The sequence below is a fragment of the Rattus rattus genome, chromosome 3 (genome assembly GCF_011064425.1).
Source record: "Rattus rattus isolate New Zealand chromosome 3, Rrattus_CSIRO_v1, whole genome shotgun sequence".
In the NCBI taxonomy this organism is placed as follows: Eukaryota; Metazoa; Chordata; class Mammalia; order Rodentia; family Muridae; genus Rattus; species Rattus rattus.
Window position 1 is genome coordinate 32,352 of NC_046156.1, and position 21,090 is coordinate 53,441.

The following is a 21,090-nucleotide window of genomic DNA, read 5'->3' on the forward strand; positions in this document are numbered from 1 at the left end:
TCCTTCATTGTTGGTGGGATTACAAACTGGTACAACCACTCTGGAAATCTGTCTAGAGTTTCCTCAGAAAATTGGACATTCTACTACCTGAGGACCCAACTATACCTCTCCTGGGCATATAACCAAATGATGCTCCAACATACAACAAAGACACAAGATCCACTATGTTCATAGCAGCCTTATTTATAATAACTAGAAGCTTGAAAGGTCCCAGATGCCCTTCAATAGAGGAATGGATACAGAAAATGTGGTACATCTACACAATGGAGTACTACTCAGCTATCAAAAACAATAACTTCATGAAATTCATAGGCAAATGGAATGAACTAGAAAATATCATCCTGAGTGAAGTAACCCAATCACAGAAAGCACACTTGGTATGCACTCATTGTTAAGTGGATATTAGCCCAAAAGCTCAAATTACCCAAGATGCAATCCACAGACCACAGGATGCTCAAGAAGGATGACCAAAATGCAGATGATGCCACTCCTTCATAAAAGGGGAAAAATATATCCATAGCAGGGGATATGGAGGCAAAGTTTAGAGCAGTGACAGAAGGAACAGCCATTCAGAGCCTGCCCTACATGTGGTCCATATATATACAGCCACCACAACTAGATAAGATCGATGAAGCTAAAAAGTGCATGCTAAAGGGAACTGGATATAGATCTCTCCTGAGAGACACATCTGTAGCATGTAAAATACAGAAGTCAATGCTAGCAGCAAACCACTGAACTGAGAACAGAACCCCCTTTGGGGGAATTAGAAGAAGGATTGAAAGAGCTGAAGGGGCTTGCAACCCCATAAGAACAATAATGCCAACCAACCAGAGCTTCCGCAGACTAAACCACTACCAAAAGACTATACATGGACTGACCCAGGTCTCCAACTGCATATGTAGCAGAGAATAGCCTTGTTGGGGCACTAGTGGAAGGGGAAGCCCTTGGTCCTGTCAAAATTGAACCCCCAGTGCAAGGAAATGTCAGTGAGGGGGACAGCAAGGGAGGTGGATGGGGGGGAGACCCGAATGGGGGACGGAGAGGGGATGGGTGCTTATGGACAGGAAACTGGAAAAGGGAATAACATTTATATGTAAATAAAGATATATATATATAATAAATAAACAAACAAACAAACAATAAAACCAACTTTCTCTAGCAGCAATGCAGCACAACTGGCTGCTCACTCACACCACAGTCCTGAGGACAGAAATGCTGACTTGCATGGACAGGAGTGAAAAGCACTTTCAGTGAGGTATGGGTAAATGGCAACACTCTAGCAAAGGAAATACAAGTAAGCTCACTGTGTGGCAGCTGCTGAGGGGCTTTGGAGGGGGAGCTTGAATCTCCCCCAGTGACTACCATTGTGCAACTTTGTAAGAAAACACCCCAGAACTATTTAAAAGCTGCTATTTTATTATGTTTGCAAATTCTGCTATTCAAAAACTCAAAAACAAAAAGCATAGTGTGTGCCAGCTTGTCCCATGGTGTCAGATCCCCCAACAGGTAAGGCTTAGCAGTTAAGAGCTAAAATCATCTGGAGGCATCTTGGCTCACACATCAACAGCGACAGTCGGAGAAGCCAGCAGAGCACTCACAGGCTTCTCTCTGTGTGGACTGACTCACCTATACAATGAACAGCAGCCGTTGGGACCTCAGGTACAGGTCCCAAAGAGGGGAGATACAGAACCTTCCCAGATCCAAGCATAGAAAGAATATAATGTCACTAGCCCTCTATTCTACTGGGAACAGTGATATAAGTTGTTATGGCTTGCTAATGCTTGGCCCAGGGAGTGGCACTATTTTAAGGTGTGGCCTTATTGGAGTAGGTGTGTCACTGTGGGTCTAAGTTTTAATACCCTAGTCCTAGCCGCCTGGAAGCCAGTCTTCTGCTTCAAGCCTTTAGATGAAGATATAGAACTCTCAACCGCTTCTGAACCATGCTTGCCTGGATGTTGCCATGTTCCTGTCTTGATGATACTGGACAGAACCTCTGAACCTGTAAGCCAGCCCCAATTGAATGTTCTCCATCATATAAAAAGAAAAAGAAAAAGAAAAAAGAAAACAGAAAGAGCTGAAGGGACGTGCAACCCCATAAGAACAACAATGTCAACCAACCAGAGCTCTGAGAGACTAAACCACTACCCTAAGGCTATACATGGACTGACGCATGTCTCCAACTGCATATGTAGCAGAGGATGACCTTATTGGGCACCAAAGGAAGGGGAAACCCTTGGTCCTGCCAAGGTTGTACTCCCAGTATAAGGGAATGTCAGGGGTCTGGGTGGGAAATGCGTTGATGGAGAGGGCAACACCCTTATAGAAGAAGGCAAGGGGGTGGGCATAGGGGGCTTATGTTGGGGAAACCAGGAAAGGGAATAACATTTGAAATGTAAATAAAAAACACATACAGAATAAAAATGCAGAAAAACAAAACAAAACAAAAAAATTAAGTTTTAAAAAAGAGTTAAAGTGCAGGAAAAAATGAAGAGTGAAGACTCTCATGTAACTAAGCCCTGTTTCACAGTTTTTCTTGTCAGAATTAGACACACTAAGCCTCTAGCAAGTCATTGTTTACAGTTTCAAATTGCAACATTGTCACTAATTTCATTACAAGTTTCTGTTTAGGGAGTGTTGTGGCAATAAAATTTAAATTTAAAGCTTGAAACCTATTGAAACCTAAATTGCTAAGGAGAAATTGTTTATCTGAAATTAAGCATGCTAGTAATCTGATATATGGATTATGAAATATGGACAGAAGATGCTTTTAAAGGAAAAACTATCAACATATGATGAATGCAAATCATTAAATGAAGATAAGTATTGTGGTGGTACATGTCTTAAATCAAAGCACTTAGGAGATAGAGGCAGGAGAATATCTGAGTTCAAGACCAACTGGGTCTAGAAAGTAAGTTCTAGGAAAGCCAGGGATAAACATACAAATCTTGCGTGATGGTTTACCTATGCCCTCCCTAGTGTTTGGCAGGATTAAAAAGAATGGCCCTGTTGGAGTTAATGTGGCCTTGTTGGTAGGTGTGTCACTGTGAGTGTTGGCTTAAGAACTTTGTCCTAGCTCCCCGGAAATCAGTATTCTATTTCAGATGAAGATGTAGAACTTTCAGCTCCTCCTGCACCATACCTGCCTAGATGCTGCCATGTTACCACCTTGATGATAATAGACTGAACCTCTGAGCCTGTTAGCTACTCCCAATTAAATGTTGTCCTTATAAGTGTTGTTTCGGTCATAGTGTCTGTTCACAGCAGTAAAACTCTAAGACAGAAATTGGTACCAGGGACTGCTGGACACTGTGATAGGCCTGACCATGCTTTTGTTTGGAAGAATGTAAATTTTTTGGGACTTTGGGTTTGGAAAGCTGTGGGATGCTTTAAATGGGGTTTAATGGGCCATCCTAAAAGAATGTGGAAGACTTTGTTGCTGAGAGTAATTTTAAATGTGCAGAGCTAATCCAATGAGTTTCTAAGAAAATGAATTTTAATATGTGGTATAGGAACTGTTTTTGTGAAAAATTTTTGAAGAATATGGCTGCTTTTTGCCCTTGTCTAAAAAGTCTACCTGAGGTTTATATTAATTTCATTGACAAAGAAGTCTCAAAAAAAGCCCAGCAGAGACTTTGTTCTCCGGTTATGTATCATGAAGGGCATTTTGAGCAAGTGTAGCAAGCTTAGAAAAGAAAAATATAAAATATATATTTTGAGAATTAAAGCGACTTCAAGAAATGAAATGGGGCTGAATCCTGTGCTCTAAGATATACTAGATTAAGGGAATGGGACTTTAGGGCATGATATCACCCAGCTAATTTTAGATCTAGGCATGGTGGTACACATCTTTAAGCCTAGGAGACAGGCAAGCAGATCTCTGGGTTCAAGGTCAATCTACAAAACAGGATCCAGGACAGTCAAGCTTAAGCAGTTGAAAAACAGAAAGATGGTGATAACAAAATAGAACAAGTAGGCCATGTTCCAGCTCCAGCAAGCAGAAGAACTCAGCTGCTTCAGCCATGTGACTCTGGCTTTATAATGATAAGTAGAAGGGGCTACTGGTTAGCTGGTTAGCTGGAGCTAAGAATTTAGTGGTAATTAAGAAGAGACTAGCATCACTGAGGTGAAATCTTCTGGGAGTGTTTTCTAAGAGCACAAAGCAGCTGTATTCCAGAGGTAGCCAAGGTTGTACCTCATGCTACAGCTGTACTTGGTAAGAGTCTCCCAGGTGGTACTGGTTTTAAAGTCATGAAGGGACCATGGAGAACAGCTGAAGATTGACACTATGAGAGGCCATGGAAGGCCATTGGTGAAGGCACAGCCTCAGGTGCAGTTGAAGGTCGAGGACTGAAGAAGTCATGCAAACAATTTGAAGCTTGGCAACATGAAGAAAGCCTATCAAAGGCTATTAGTGAAACCTAGTTGCTGCAGAAGACCCCAGTCTATGGGAGATGCCAGTACCATGGGATGATCACTTAGAACAGCAGTGGCAGTACAGGATCAACCTGAGCTTAGATTCTACAAGGAAAGAGCTAGAAAAATGAAAGCTGATTTTTGGAGGAACTCAGAAGATTATGTGTGGATCCTAGACATTGAAACAAGAAGCTACAACATTGACATTGCCTTGGACTCACTAAGATTTTGGAGATGTCGGAGCCATGGGCTATCTGCTGAGGAAAGCTAATAACTGTGAGTAAAACCAACCCAGGAAAAACAAAGTTTGTTGCTGTCAATAAAGATGAAATAGAAGTTGAGGATCTAAAGACTGCTTTAACAACAGCCTTGGAGTTGCAGATTTTGGAGTTTGCCCAGTGGTTTTCCTGTCTTGCTTTGGGAATTATAGTAAGTGATTTCATGAGTCTCAGAAGAGACTGAACTTTGGATGTTTAGCACTGTTGAGACTGTTATAAACTATGGGAAATTTGGAAGTTGTACTAAATGTATATTGCATTTTGCTATGTTTAGGTAGGTACCCCATAGACTCATATGTTTGAACAAACCTATGGGGGCCAGGAAGTGGAATGTGATAGTTTCTATATGTTCTGCCCAGGGAGTGGCATGATTAGAAGGTGTGGACCTGTTCCAGTAGGTGTGTCCTTGTTGTATTAGCTGTGTCACTGTGGGTGTGGGCTTTAAGATCCTTATCCTACATGCCTGGAAGCCAATATTCTACTAGCAGCCTTCAGGTGAAGATACAGAACTCTTAGGTCTTCGTTCACCATGTCTTCCTGGATGCTGCCATGGTCCAGCCTTGATGATAATGACAAAACTTCTGAACCTGTAAGACAGCCTCAAATAAATGCTGTCCTTTTAAGATGTTCCTTCATCATCATGTCTAATAGCAGTAAAAATATAAGACACTCTGTATCAAAAATAAAATAAAACAAATCACAGAAAAAATAATAAATGTAAACAAAACAAAGCATAGCAAAAATATTATCGTAGTAAAATTTATACTTAAACACTGTTATGTGCAATTTTGTGCTTTTCAAACTCATAATAGATGCTGAATTTAACTGTTGCCATGATGTGGATAGAACCATAACAAAGCAGAGTCAGCCAAGATGACTAAGCCATATTTTCAACTTTGTTGATATTCAGAAATTCGTAATAGCTACAAACTCAAGATAAAAATACTTTTCACATAATTCCTTTTAAGTTGCAAAATTTTAATTTGGTGAGGAGCCAAATTAATAGCTCTATCACTAGCTGCAATGCTTAATTTGGTCCTACATTTTCCTTCTATGTCCTTATAGAATTTTTTGTGTATAGACACCCTATTTCCTCTTAAACTAATTTTTTTTGTGTGAACCTTCATTTCAATAAATAATCTCTCTAGGTTTTTTTCCCACTGCTTTCACTCAGGAAAAAAAAAATGACTTCACGAATATTCCCTGTGTTGAATAGTTTTAAGTCAGCTAGAAACAATCTAGAGTCATTTGGGGGGTGGGGGGAATCTGAAACAACCTAGATGTCCCTTGATTAAAGAATGAATAAAGAAAATGTTCTATGCTTGCACAATGATGTTACAGAGCTATTAAATACAAGGACATCATGAATTTGCAGGCAAATGGATAAAAGTAAAAATGATCACCCCAAGTGAGGAAATACAGACCCAGAAAGACAAACATGGAATGTACTCACTAATAGTTGGATATTAGCCATAAAGTAAAGGATAACCATGCTATAATCCACAGACCAGAGACGCTAAGTAACAATCCCACCATGATTGGGAAATAGAATAGGCATTGGGAGAAGACTTGGGGATGATCTAGAGAGGGGTGTGGGAAGGCCCAGATTGGGAGGAAGCTGGAAGAAGAGATTAGTGGGAGAGACAATTAGAAGTGGGGGACACGTTTGGGATTAGCTAGAAACCTAGGAAAATGGAATCTCCAAAATATCTGTGACAATGACCCTAACTAACATAGCTATATTGGTTATATGAAATATATACAGGCCATCTCTAACTAGGTAAGACTTCTAGTGGAAGGTTTGGAACACTGACCCAGCCACAAAATCATCAACCTATAATTTGTTCTGCCTAATAGTTGTGCTGGGTTATAGGGTAGCATAGAAAATTTAGAAGTTTCCAGTGACTGATGCCTTTTGAGATCTATAACATGAAATGGGGTCCACCACAGAAATTGCCTGGATGGTCAGGACCCAGAAGTTGAATAGCACAGAAACTTAGGATAGAATAAACCCAAGTGAAAAAATAAATCAATGAAATAATTCTTAATGATAATCTGCTATATTTATAGACTGGAGTTAGACCAAATGTTATGAAAGGGACTTTACAAAGAAACTGATGGAAACTTACTCAGAGAATCAAACATTGTGCAGAGCAAAGAGAATCCAGTTCAAGAGGGCGAGGAAAGGAGCCCACATACGAAAGGACTCCTCCACAAGAGTAGTCGAAGAGTCAACAAAGCTTGGCTCATAAGAGCTCATTGAGTCTCCATCATCAGTCAGACTCTTCTTGTGTGAATCCTAACAGTAGGAGCAGGGCTGTGTGACTGTGTTGCTTGATTTCGGGACCCTGTCATCTTAATAGGTTACCTCCTCCAGCCTAGATAGGAGATGGGTGCTTAGTCTTGCTGCAGTTTGATATGCTACAGGTCGTTGATATCATTGGGAGGCCTGCCTTTTTCTTAAAATAAATGGAACAGGAGTGGACGTGGGTGAAGAAGGGGGAGGCAGGTTGGGGAAGGACTGGAAGGAATGGAGGGTAAGAAATCTGGAGTCAAGATGTAAAAATTTAAATAAACAAACAAATAAAGAAATTGAAAGCATTAATGAATGGAAAACATTAAATATTACAATATCTAGTAATATTTTCCAATTCATGTTGAATTTCTTTTTAAACTATGCCTTGTATACAAAGAATCCTTATGATTTTACCCAGCTTAAATTCCTCTGGTTCAGCTGTGTCCTGGCCTCCTCCATAGGATAAGCATCTTTTTGTTCAGAATATATATGAATAAAATGCTATTAAACTCTTTTAACTGCAACACTTTCATGAAAAAATCATTATTATTTTAATGGTGACTAGTCATTGCATATTTAGACTAAAGTACTGTCCATACATATACAGAAATACATGGAAATTTAGTGAAATCAAATAAGCTCTGGTCTATGAAAAAATATGTGAACACAGGATAGTCTCATTCCAAATAAGACACTCCCTTCTTATGTATATGAAAGCATGCCCTCTGAAAAGGCTCAGATTCTTACCCATCCCTTAAATTTACTCCTGTGCAATTGAACGCAATGAGGGTTCCTTTTTCCTTGATATACTGAAATGTAATATAAGCTTGAAGGAACCCCACATGCTTTCTTCCTTATTCCATGGAAACATTCATCATTTTCTCATGTATCAAACATCAGTCAGTTCTGATAGAGAACAGGAAAGAAGCATGAAAGGCCCTGGTTCAGGAATCAAACATGGCTTATCTTATCCTCCAATTTCGTGGTTGAAGCTTCAGTGCCTTGTTTTTAGTCTAGTAAGTGAGGTGCTTTTAGTTCCTTGAGAAAGTAAACACTGTACTTAAGAAACTACTTCAGAACCTTGCACATACTCAATCATTGTTGCTCTTCGATAAGACCATGTCTACATGGAATAGTTTATATTATGGTTCTGATTTATAATTTTCCTTTTTATATACTGTATTAACATTCTTTTCGGAGTGTCTTACTAGAGGAATACATAAGGTGACCGAACTACACTCTCCTGCTCATTAAATTCTGCTGTAAATAGCAAGGTCCATTTTAGATAGCTAAAGATTCCCTGAATTGGTTGCAGAATTGAAGTGAAAGCATTACAGAGTTGACACAGGCAAAGACTCTAACATGCTAGAAGGAAATTGAATTTGTCAAGAAGCTTTGCAGTCGAGGTTAGTCTATCCACAGGCTGGCAAACAGGAGAGTGATCTCATTTCTATTTCTAAGCTTCTAATCTTTTAATCTTGACGAAGAGTATAGTAAACTTAAGTCTAATTGGTTCCCCAGGGCTACCAATAACTACAACATAAAAATCCCCAAGAGCATCTGAAAGAAATGACACAGGTAGTAAGGAAGGTGTTCATGACTTGAGAGCATGAACATGCCCTGAACATAATACTACAGACATAAAATCTCAGATCTCTAGGCTGAGAAATCCTAAACTCCTCTAAGTACAAAAGAGGGTGACTTGAGTTTCCCTTACAACACAGTGGACAATCTTATGTATTTTAAAGTGGCAGGTGTCTCCAGTTCCAGTGTTCTTGCTGGGATTCAGGTGGACATCATCAGTGAGAGCATCGCAGTAAATTCAAGGTCAGGATGAACTGGTGAGATATTTTCTCAGAGAATCCAGGGCCTGGGATATAGATCAGCCATAGAGCACAAACCTAGTAAACTTAGACACTAAGTCTAATCCTCAGCAGTGAAAGGAAATGTACCTGTGTTCTGGCATGAAGTGTTTCTACATATCTACTTTTAACAGTGCAGTTAAGGACAGCAGGGGACAAAAGAGAAACCAAGAATGTGCAATGGGAGATTTCAGGGGTTTCCTGATAACTTATTCATTCATTAAATGAAAATTGAAGGAAATTAAAATTAGGTCACTTGCAAGTATAACTGTAACAGTGTCAATATACTGACAATAAATGATGGTAATAAATTTTATAACATGATACATACTGCCATCAAGATACATTGGTTCCTAGATATTTGTAAATTCAATTCATTTAGAAAATCTGTCTAAACTTGATTAAAGTTAAATGTTAATAAATACAAAATTCTATGATATTTTCTTACAAACAATAAAAAATTTATGTTGAGAAAATATTTTAAAAAATATGTTACTGATATGAAATATGTAAATTTTAAGTGAAAAATATCCAGTTGGGTAATTTCTCTGACTCAAGAAAAAACAAGAAACTGATTTGAAAATACTTTTCATCAAAACTGTTAAGTGAATCTCAATTAGTTATAAGAAAAGCCTTCAGCAATATCTATCAAAAATGCAAATAAATTTACACTATTTGGGCACTATTATACCCTAATAACACTTAGGTTAAATACAGGGTGAGGAAACCAAATGTCTCACAACTTAGATTACTTCATTCACCTGCTTATGAGAGAGAAAATGTACTTTATTCTTACATAAAATCATGTATCTAACAAAATATATCTGTACTAATCTTAATTAAAAATCATTTTTCAGAAAAATAAAACTTTTTAAAATAACTGAGTGTTTAGATCATTCCTGCTTTCCGATGTCATGGAGTCAGTGACTATGGAGTTACAGGAAGGAATTTTTGGAGTCACTGATGTATACTAAAATATCTGCAAATAAAGTTAGATCAATCCTAACTAATTATCATTGTTTACTTCATGAAGTAGTTAATACATATATTTATTATATAACAGAACAAGAAAACAAAATTGTAATTTTTTGCTTTTTTTTGAGTTTCTGCTTTTGACACACTCTATTTACAAAAGGTGAGGGAACAAAAACTTTTGAATCAATAAAATTCTTATTCTGGAAAGTTTATCAGTAATTGTGATTTCATTGATATGACTTTGGTGTTTATGTGTTAGGTGCAATTATTTTTTTAAAAAATCTTTTTAACTCTTGACATAAATCAGTTATTTATTTTATTCAGATGTATCTCTTAATAAATGAGGTTGTTTCAAAATAGTATCTACAATATTAATTTCAAAGGTATGACAAATTAAAATATAGTACAATCATTTTTGACACTATAAACACAAAATATGTTCTATAAATGTCATTGATTTGAAATTCAATTTTAGAAAATATTAAAGTGAAATGACTTTCACATAGTGAAGATGTGACAGCAATAAGTGACCATATAGAATTTAAGGTGCTATCTGCTTCTAAAAGAATATCAACTATGGTCCTCCTTTCAGAATCTGACCAGAGAGCATGGAAAAACACAATGACTCTACAGTGACCAAATTCTTCCTCTCTGGTTTAACAGACCAACCAGAACTGCAGCTGCCCCTGTTCCTCCTCTTCCTTGGAATCTACCTGCTCACAGTACTGGGGAACCTTGGCATGATCATCCTGATCCTGGTCAGCTCCAACCTGCAAACACCCATGTACTTCTTCCTCAGCAGTCTGTCCTTCATTGACCTCTGCCAATCTACTGTCATTACTCCCAAAATGTTAGTGAATTTCATAATGGAAGAGAATGACATCTCCTACCCTGAGTGCATGATTCAACTTTACTTCTTTCTACTTTTTGCTATTTCAGAATGTTATATGCTGGCTGCAATGGCCTATGATCGCTATGTTGCCATCTGTAGCCCCTTGCTTTACAGTATCATCATGTCTCAACCTAAGTGCCTTTCTCTTGTTTTAGGAGTTTACATTATAGGCATAGCTTGTGCATCAGTGCATGTAGGGTGTATATTTAGGATTGATTTTTGCAGACCTGATTTGATCAACCATTATTTCTGTGACCTTATTTCTATCCTTCAGCTCTCATGCTCTAATATTTTTGTGAATGAGTTGATGATTCTAATTTTTAGTGGAATAAATATTATTGCCCCAACCCTGACCATCCTCAGTTCTTATGTTTTCATCATTATCAGCATCCTACGCATTAAATCCACTGAGGGCAGATCCAAAGCCTTTAGTACCTGCAGCTCTCATATCTCAGCTGTTCTTGTCTTTTTTGGTTCTGCTGCATTTATGTATCTGAATCCATCTTCTTCCAGTTCCATGGATGAAGGTAAAGTGTCTTCTGTATTTTATACGATCTTTGTGCCCACGCTCAATCCCCTGATCTACAGCCTGAGAAATAAGGATGTCAACATTGCTCTGAAGAAAATGATAGAAAGATTATTTTTCTGACAAATAAAACTATAAAATCTATCATAAAACTTAATTTGTTTCTACTACATAATATGAATTAAATATATGTAAATTTATTCTGTCTATATAATTTTCTTCATTTTATAAGATTCTATGTCATTATTTTCTTTCCATGGGTTTACTAATTTCATTTTCCTCAGTATTTCACCTCATATCTTCATTTCCATAGTCACAATCATATTCTAAATATCTGGGATGTATTTGCTAACCAGGCTTTGAGAATTTTCTTGATTTTCATTTTTTCCAATTACATTGCACATGACATCCAATAGGTAACCATAATATCGTTTCTTATTAACAATTCTATTTCATTCAGCATGTTTGCTTTGGTTACATACATTACACATACATTTTATAAATTCTTCAGGACTGTAAGACAACTGGAAGCTTTTCTATATTAGTAGAAAAATGTTATAAATATTAGCCTTTAGATGTTTCTGAAATAAATCATATCACAAGTATGTTAATATTGTTTATTATTTATTTTACTATTTTGTTTTTGGAGTTGCATGGGTATGGTTATGTAAACATTATTGTGTAGATATATGTATGTGGATGAATATACACATGGATTAGGATGTCAGTAGGTAAGTAGTGGTACTGTTCCTTAGATGCTGTCTGTCTTGTATTTGTTAACAGTACTCATCATTGGCCACAGCCTAAAGAGATATTCAAAAAAATTACCTCTTGGTGACCCAAAGAAAACATAAAACTCGGTGTACACTTCCTCAAACTTCTGAAGATGTGTACTAAGAACCTGCTAACATACCAACACCGGGTTCATTTGTGGTAAGAAGCTAAAAACTACTTCTGATATTTCAATTTCATATTTACAGTGAGGGATCCCAAGTTTGATTATTAAGCACAATCTGGCTGCTCAAATACCTGACTTATAACTTCAAGTAATAGCAGAGGTCCCAACAGTACAACCAAGGTGGGACAAATGTCCATACCAAGTGATACTACCAAGAGTCTAACTCCAGATCAGATGCCAACTTCTCTTACCAAAATCAAAAACAGCACACACGAAAGAGAAACCAAGACACTTTATATAAAAAAGTGTACATATAAAATAAAAATTTTATCAATGAATTCAAATAAATTAATACTGGATTGTAGACTAGAAAAAGACAGTTATGATAATAAATAAAATAACTAAGGATACAAATTAATTAATTAATTAATTAGTGTAAGATATAGAATTTCTGAAGAAAATTCAAATGGAGTAAGAGGTAAAATACAAAATTAAACCAAACGAAACATTAAATAGATAGGCATACCATTAAAATAACTCAAATAAATGAGCAAATATCATGTTTGAAAACAAAATGGAATAAAAAGTTGTCAAGAAAACAATAAATCTAATAAAACTTTAAGAACAGAGTCATAGGACACTACAAAAACATGGAGTCTATGGACATATAAGAAGAAACCCAAATAAAGGTGTAGAAAATGTATTTGCCAAAATCATTGAAGGAACATTTCCACATGTAACACTGAAATTCAGTTTTCTTCAATAGAGAGACACTGGATACAGAAATCAAGTTCCAGACAGGCTTTATACTCAATAATACTTGGCCAACACAAAATACACTCTGTAATTTTGTACTTTTTTTGCTCTATTTTGGCATTTGTTTTGATTTTTTCAGAAAGAACAGTGTGAAAACTTGATTTTCAAGGAGCAGTAGGAAAGAAGAAGCTAAGGGAAGGGAAAAATATGATCAAAATATAGTAAATGAAAAATGCTTTTTAAACTTTTTTGAAAAAACAAAGCAAGAAATTTTAAGAGGAACAGGCAGAAAAAAATAAAATCATCTGTGTGAGGTAGTACATATACTTTGTTTTCTTTCTTAAATCTAAGAAAGAAATGCTCATGAAGGGACCAAAGAGGATTTCCGCTTCTATGTAATACTGAAATCACTAAACCTGTATAACAAACTAAAAATATTAAATGTAACAAGGGAGACCACATCACATATAAAGGTAGATTCATTTTAAGATGTGCCACATTTTCAACATAATCACCACATTAGATGCTTAAAAATTCTTAAAAAAAACAAACATATTTTCATGATAAAAATAATGCATAATCTATGAGTACAGTATACATTCCCAATGTGAAAAAAGATAATATACAAGCCTACAGCCAACATTAAGTCAGATGTTGAAAATTCAAACAATTTTCCTAATGTCATCAACAAAACAAGAATATCACTCTTTTCCCTCTTGTTAAATATATCTCAACATTTGAGCTTAAGTAATATGGGTATAGGGGTAAATGAGATAAAAGTAAAGGAAGAAATCCAAGTATCCCTTGTAGATGATATGATTTTACACATAGGATAACATAAAGACACCACCAAAACCACATATATCTGAGAAAACAGTTATCAAAATGTAAGAATATAAAATTTACACACAAAGGCCAGTAGATTTTCTATACATAAAAAAGAAAACAGGAGAAAGAAAGACAGAAAGAAAGAAGAAAGAAAGAATGAAAGAAAGAAAGAAAGAAAGAAAGAAAGAAAGAAAGAAAGAAAGAAAGAGAGAGGGGGGGAGGGAGGAAGGAAGGAAGGAAGGAAGGAAAAGAAAATCATAGAAAAATACCATTCCAGGACTCTCCAAAGTAAATGAAAGTAAATTAAAGTAAATGAAAAATGACTAAGCCAACTCAGTCTGCAATGGGTTCTCCAGCAGTGGAGCAAGGATTAATAAGAAACAGAAAACTAAACAATGTGGTAGCAGGTCCCCCCAAGCAAGTTATGAGGCTGAAGGTGGGTTTATTTTTTCCTATTCTGCTTTTATACCATTTTATTATATGTAAATAATAAGGTCAGTTCGAGGTTAAGGAAACAAGCAAGAAAATAAACACAAATTGTCAAGGAACAAGCAAGGCAATAAACAAAGTCCCATGATCACTATTTCTAAGGACTTATCAGGATGACCAAGATAACTGAGCCTTCTTCCCTATCCTAGACCAAAATCATATTCTTGCCTGAAGCCTACATTTCTATAGCCTTAAATCAGATTCCTGCCTTAGCTAACTTCCCTGTCCTGGCCCAATGTCAAATTCCGGCCACGTAGATCCAAAAGCTCTCCACATCCCTCCCCCCCTTTTTTTCTTAAACAAGTCTGTGTCTGTCATAGGTTATCTTGACAAAAATGCTTTACTTACCCATCATGGAATATGCATTACCAAAGGCAGTACACTTTTGTCTTAGGTTGATAATGCTCTATGCAGAACTTACATGTCTCTGACTGCCAGCCTATTAAATTGATGGCTCTGTCTGGTGGTCCCTTATTAGTTTCCAGCCATGTATTTTGGACCCCAACATGTTGATGTTATTAAAAGCAATCTTTATCACAATGGGCAGAAATAAACGTATTCACAGGACAAGAAAGGCTAGTATATAGTATAGTTATATAGTATAGTTATGTATGCCATTCTTAAAGCTTAAACAAGAAGGAAATATTGACCTCAGGTCATGAAAATTTTGTAAACAATATCTGCTGCATCATAGGTTAGCAAAGCAGTATTCTTTCAATTCATAATCTCACTATGCACAGTAAATACATCCAGAGAGGTGTTATAATTATGCTAAACACACTGCAAGTGTCTTTAAACTATTTCCCAATTATAGTAACTATCATTGTAAATTTTAGAATTAATACAAATCCAACATTATTTAGCATGTCACTCAAGATGGCTTCTTACTCTTAAACTCTGAATCTCCTCTTTAATAATTTGAATACTATCATAAAGAGCCTCACAACGCCTATCTAAATGAATTGCAGAAGTAATAGTGCTAGCTATTAATGTTTAATTAAAGCTACTATGTCAGCAATATTCTAGCCCACTACTCTCTTGCTTCTGCTTAAAGGCTGACTCACTTCTTCTAGTACTTGCAAACTTTCCTTCAGAACACCAAGGTCTTGTAATACTCAAAGGCAGTAAAACAAAAGGTAGTTGATAAACAACTTTAAAAGACATGCCAGATTTCAATATATTAATAAAATTAAAAAATATGTAATCAGTTAAACTTAGATTAAATACTGAAGAAGAAACAATGGTAATTTTAACATGACCAATTAATAAAAAACTGGGCCTAAACACAAGCACTAACACTTGTTCAAAGTCCAGATCCTGTCCCAGGTTTATCTATTGCTAATGCATCTTTATAAAGAACTGCAGCTAACTTCTGAATGTGCCTCTGAAAATGACCAGAACCATCCTTCCAAATGAAATCTGTTACTTTCAATATTGGATTGATTTCCAGACCAGCCCACGATTGAGTCAGAATAACTTGCCACATTAAAGGAATTAAAACATTAAAGTCATTAAAAACTTCACTTTTTTAAAGTTTTTGTAGGTTGTTTCCACAGTCTCCATTGTCTCTGTCCCACAGGGTCTAAAAGTTTGAAGCAAGGCAGCTTATCCAATCTGAGATATGGGCAAGCAAAGGTGGGTCAGGAACATATGTCCAATAGAGTTTCCATCATCATTGTCAGGGCACTCAGCAGGTTTACAGGTCAGCATCATCCTTTGTCCCAGCACCAGCATGCCACACCGATCACTCCGGAATCCACCACACACCTTCAGCATCCTGCAGGAATAACAAACAAACAAACAAACAAAGCCACACAAACATGCCCTCTTCCCCATATTAAATACCTGATCAGTACCATGACATACGGCAGTATGTGGATGTTTCCCTTTCACCTGGGTATAAGTATGTCTATTGTAAGGTGCCAAAGACACTCAGAGATTTCCTTGGCATCCAAATTTTTTAAAATTTAAACTAAATAGAACATGATTTAATTGTACTGTGTACGAGGATCTAACTCCCCCTTTTTTATTGTATGAAGATACTGTTTTAAATTTCCACAATACCTTGTCCTTGAGAATTAAAGAATCCCAGTAATATGGGTAACATTAAATTTCCCACGAAACATCTCAAATGACTGCAATAGCCAGATCCATGATCTGTTCTAATCTTATTTGGAACACATGCATAGAGAAACAACTTAAGCAATGACTAATTACATTTGCAGTTGCTTCTTCTGTTAAAGCACTTGCAACTTGAAAGCCTGAGAAGGTGTCAATGGTCATAAATAAATATGTTAATTTTCCCAAATCAGAAGTGAATAACTTCTACTTGCTTTAATTTATGACATATAAGTCCTCAATCATTTACAGCACTATGTGGTACAGGTAGAAACTGAGGACATTCAGAACAAGTCTTTACAATTTGGCGTGCACATTCTCTAGAAGTACCAAATTATTGTCTCAAGTTATTACTATTTTGATGATATAGACAATGAGATTGTTTGGCCAATTGTTCCTGTGTAAGAACTATTATCTGCCTGGTATACAAATCTGTTGTGATATTGCCCTAACTAAGTGGTCCACACAAGCCAGTATGAGCTCTTAAATGTCCTTTAAAATAAGGAACAGTACATCCTCTTAAATTAAGTTATTTTTGCATGAATAATTGCAAAATTTAAGAATTAGCAGTATCTAAAAAAGGAACAGTTCCAAGCAATTGTAAACCTTGAGATATATATTGATTACCAGTATACAAATTAAAAGTTTGATTTTTTTTTTAGCATTTCTAAAACAGTAGCTACAGCATGTAGTTCAATTATTTTTGCTCAATTACACAGGCTGCCCTCCCATTAGATGAGCTATCTGTAAATAAGTGAGCACGTTTCCTATGGGCTGCGTGCAGACATTTACAGGAAATACAAAAGCATGCATAAAATTGTAACAACTTTTTTGAATAATAATTATCAATTTTCCCTGAAAGAAATTGCAATAGGTCAATTATTCTGTAATATCCAATTTAATGACTGTTAAGAATAAGGAATGTTTCATCAAGTTCTTTACCAAAATATTTTTATGATTCTATCCTACAATTCTGAATCAACAAAGCAACAGCCTCTAATTAGTGTTTTAAAATGTTACTTGAATCTCTTGATCTTTGCTCTCTTCTCTTCCCAGATTCTCCTTTATGTCCCTTCTCTCTCCATCCCTCTCCCCTTCCATCCACACACTCCTTGTAGGCCTTTGCTTATCCCCTCTTCTATTCTTCTTCTTTCATTAAACCTCTCCACGTTGAGAAAAAAAAAAACTTTACTTGAAGACAAAAAAAAATGAATCAATATTAATAGTCTTTTTTTGCCAAAGAACTTTTGTGGGTACACGAGAAAATAGCAAGAACACAAACAGCCAACAATTGATCATAGTCTATATAATATTCTGTTCTTAACTAATAGCTTCCTCCAATTTCTGGAAAACTATTTGTCCATCATCAGTTAATTGTCAAAGGGAATTAGAATTTGCACCCCACATAAGGATATCAAACAGAGGTTTAAGGTCTCCTGTGGTAAGTTTAAGATGAAGTCTTAGCCAATTAATATCTCTGAACAACTTTTGAAATCATTCGAAGTGAATAAATTATCTTTTTTTTTATTTGAAATTTCTGTGCCACAATTTCTTTAGGATATAAATGATGCCCCAAGTATTGAAAAGGATTTTGCCTTTCAATCTTTTCTGGAGCAACCACTCCTCAAAATTACAAAGCTCATTGTACAAGAGAAAAGGTTTGTAGTAAAACTCTTTCAGAGGAAGTGGCCAATAAATTACCATCTACATAATGAATAATATATACTAGAAAATTCACAGTCCTAAATTCTTGTATTGAAACAGAGACAAAATTATTTTCCATAATGTAGGCTATTTAGCCCTTCCTTGAAGCAAAGCATTCCAATGATATTGCTTGATGTGTTCTTTAAAATTACAGGCAAAGCTTTACAATCATGAAGGTGCAAAGGAATAGGATAAAAACAATCCTTGAAATCCATAATAATTTGTTGGACTGAAGGAACACAACCAAAGGTCCGCTTGTCCCCAAAGACCACTGGTGCCAATATTTGATGCAATCAGCAAGAGGTTTTTATTCTGACGTGCCAGGGTTCCTCAGCCCTCAAGCGGGAGAAGAAGAAGAACCCCGTTCTACAGATATAGGCTACTTTTAAGCACAAGGACCACAAAATCCACAGGAATGGGGATGGGTACATCCAGGCACACAAGGATTGGTTGGAATCATTTGCCCTTTAACTTCATTGGTCCACATCGTGGTCACATTGTCCTTGGTGCCTGGAGCAATGGATAGTGGAAAGTCCCTGCAGATCCTGCTGGTCATGTGACTACTACATGCTGGTCATAGGACCATGAGGACAGGGTGTAACTAGGTCATAAAACCACAAATGGGTGGGAAAGGTATAACTGGTGGAATTTCCCAGCAGGGGAATTTTTCTTAGGGGAGGAGTGTAGATTGTGGAATTTTCCTTTTGTTCCACAAATTCTATATGCATTTCCTGGAATGGAAGCTGGAGTTACCAAGCCTCCACAAGTTCTGTAGCCTCATCAACCCTTCAGAAACCCTGAACAATCTCTGCCTACACATTTTTTTTCTTAATTACAAATATGTGTGTGTTAAAACCCTGAGCCTGTGATTGAACTGCAAACTGCAGCCAGTGGAACACTGGCAGTTTAAGTACAGTGGTCAAGTTTCCCTTGCAACACCAGAGCATAACCACAACTTTGGAAAGCAAAACTCAACCTCCAAACAATCCAGTCTCTCCAAAATCAATACCAAGTACATCACTCCCATGATACAAAGTTTGTCTGCCAATTCTTGCACATGAATGCAAGATGTGCAGGCTCTAATATCTCATCAAAAAGACACTGCCCTAAAACCTATCTTTTATAAGTCTGGTTTCTAGGATAAAAATTAAATAAAATATTACTCGATTTAGAGCTATCTTTAGAGACCTGTTTCCCTGGGTTGGCTTATGCCACGTGTTGTTGTGTGTGTAACTCCAACCCAGAGTTACTAGTTTTAAGTCAACTTTCTGTTATAAATGTTAAAAATTTTTAATCATCCCCAATAACTTATAAACCAATGATCTATAACTAAGAGATGCAGAGTATATTTATACATTTGAAACCAGTCAGAAACGAAAATGAAGTGGCCACACATTTATTTACTTAAACCAGTCATAATTATTACTTTCTCTGTCTGTAATTTCAAGAGAGGATAATCTTGTCACCAGCTGAACCCAATAATCACAGTCACAGAGATTTTTATGTGAAACCAGCCATCAACTCTCTTAACATAGAAGTCGAGAAGCTGCTGGCCTTTCTAAGAGCAGCCTGTACAGACAAACATCTCCTGGCAGTCTTATACAGCTGCCCTAGACTCCAAGCTATAGGTGTAGAACTGCAGAGATCAAATGAGATAGCTTTTATTTTATTTTTTTTATAATGAGTTAAAACTAAATCAAGGGTGTAATAACCAGCAGACAAAGTTTTAACCATTTATTCTTTTGAACATGAAAAACAGAACAACATTCAAGTAAGGAAAAAAGAAACACAGATCTAAACTGACAGACATGGACAGGTTGGTGCACTGAAAGAGCCATAGTTGGGGTAAATCTAAGGCCCGTGGGAAAGTTCCACTGCAAACATCCAAGCACAAAGACACCTCCCTTCCATGAAGTAGTTAGTTCCCAGAGAAACTGCAAACCAAACTGTCAAACAAATCCACATATAACTCCAACCAACCTCCCCTTGAATCCCAACTGTCCCCCCCCCCGGAAAACCCAGAACAGTCCATTGATCATGAGTTAGCTTGGAGGTCACTTTGACCCATCAGTAATACCCTGCCTAGTTACCAGTTGTTTGAATTCTGCCCCAACTGTTTGCAAGGTATGTAACTCCTTGTCAGAGTATACTCGGGTTGTTTCCCCTTGTAGGGGGAGGACCTGCCATGTTGGAACTAAACTCCTCTTGCTATTGCATTGATCACTGTCTCTGTGATTCTCATTCAAGAGGTCACAGAAGAGGTTCACACATCAAAGACAGACAATAGGCAGAGAAGAGAACTAGATGATGTCTGACCAAAGGGACCCAGATATCCTACCTAAGGGACCCAGAAATAGAGATTAGCATTTCTCCAGCAGGAGCCAAAAAGGAGGCAGGATATCTTCTGACCTCCTTCTGTACCTAGGAGAGCTCCAAAAAGTTTATGTTTATTTTCCTTCTCTGTCACCAAAGCATCCCCAGATAGTCCAAGAGGAATGCCTTTCTCAAACTCAATTCTCGCTCATGTGTAGGGCATAAACTCTCTCTAGTCAGGGTCTGAAGACTAAAAGCATCTAGGAGAATATTTTCCAGAGCTTTCTCCCATGTCTGTAAACTTATGGTACCTTTTTCAGGAAACAAGGACAGATTTCTCCTATAAAAATCAGAAACTGGGTAATTTGTTTTTTATTTATTTTTGCTTATCTAGCTTTTAGCATATTTTCAAGCATATATACAAAAGGAATTCTGCCATTCCGTTGCCCCATTCTTATGTTGTTTACTCACTGCTGGCCCAAATTTTCCTCCATGTGTGCTTCCTTTCCCATGGTGTCCTTAACTGTATCCACCTAACTGAAGTCAGGCATTGAGGCACCACCTGTCCAAGCCAGCTCAGTCAGTCAATGGCAGAGTAAGGATTAAAAGAGAAATGACAATTAGACAACACTGTAGTGTTAACCCCAGCTAGTTAGTTGTGAGGCTGAAGGTGGGTTTACTTTTTTTTTTTCTATTCTTCTTTTGCACCATTTTAATTACATGCAAGTTATAAGGTCAGTTT

The 21,090-nt window shown here is 36.8% G+C and overlaps 1 protein-coding gene across 1 annotated transcript; it reads left to right on the forward strand.

The window, feature by feature from the left end:
* Nucleotides 1-10,432: 10,432 nt before the first annotated feature.
* Nucleotides 10,433-11,365, forward strand: LOC116895246 (olfactory receptor 146-like). Its single transcript, XM_032896566.1, has one exon. It carries the CDS (start codon nucleotides 10,433-10,435, stop codon nucleotides 11,363-11,365), a length of 933 nt encoding a protein of 310 aa, XP_032752457.1.
* The last annotated feature ends 9,725 nt before the right edge of the window (nucleotides 11,366-21,090 follow it).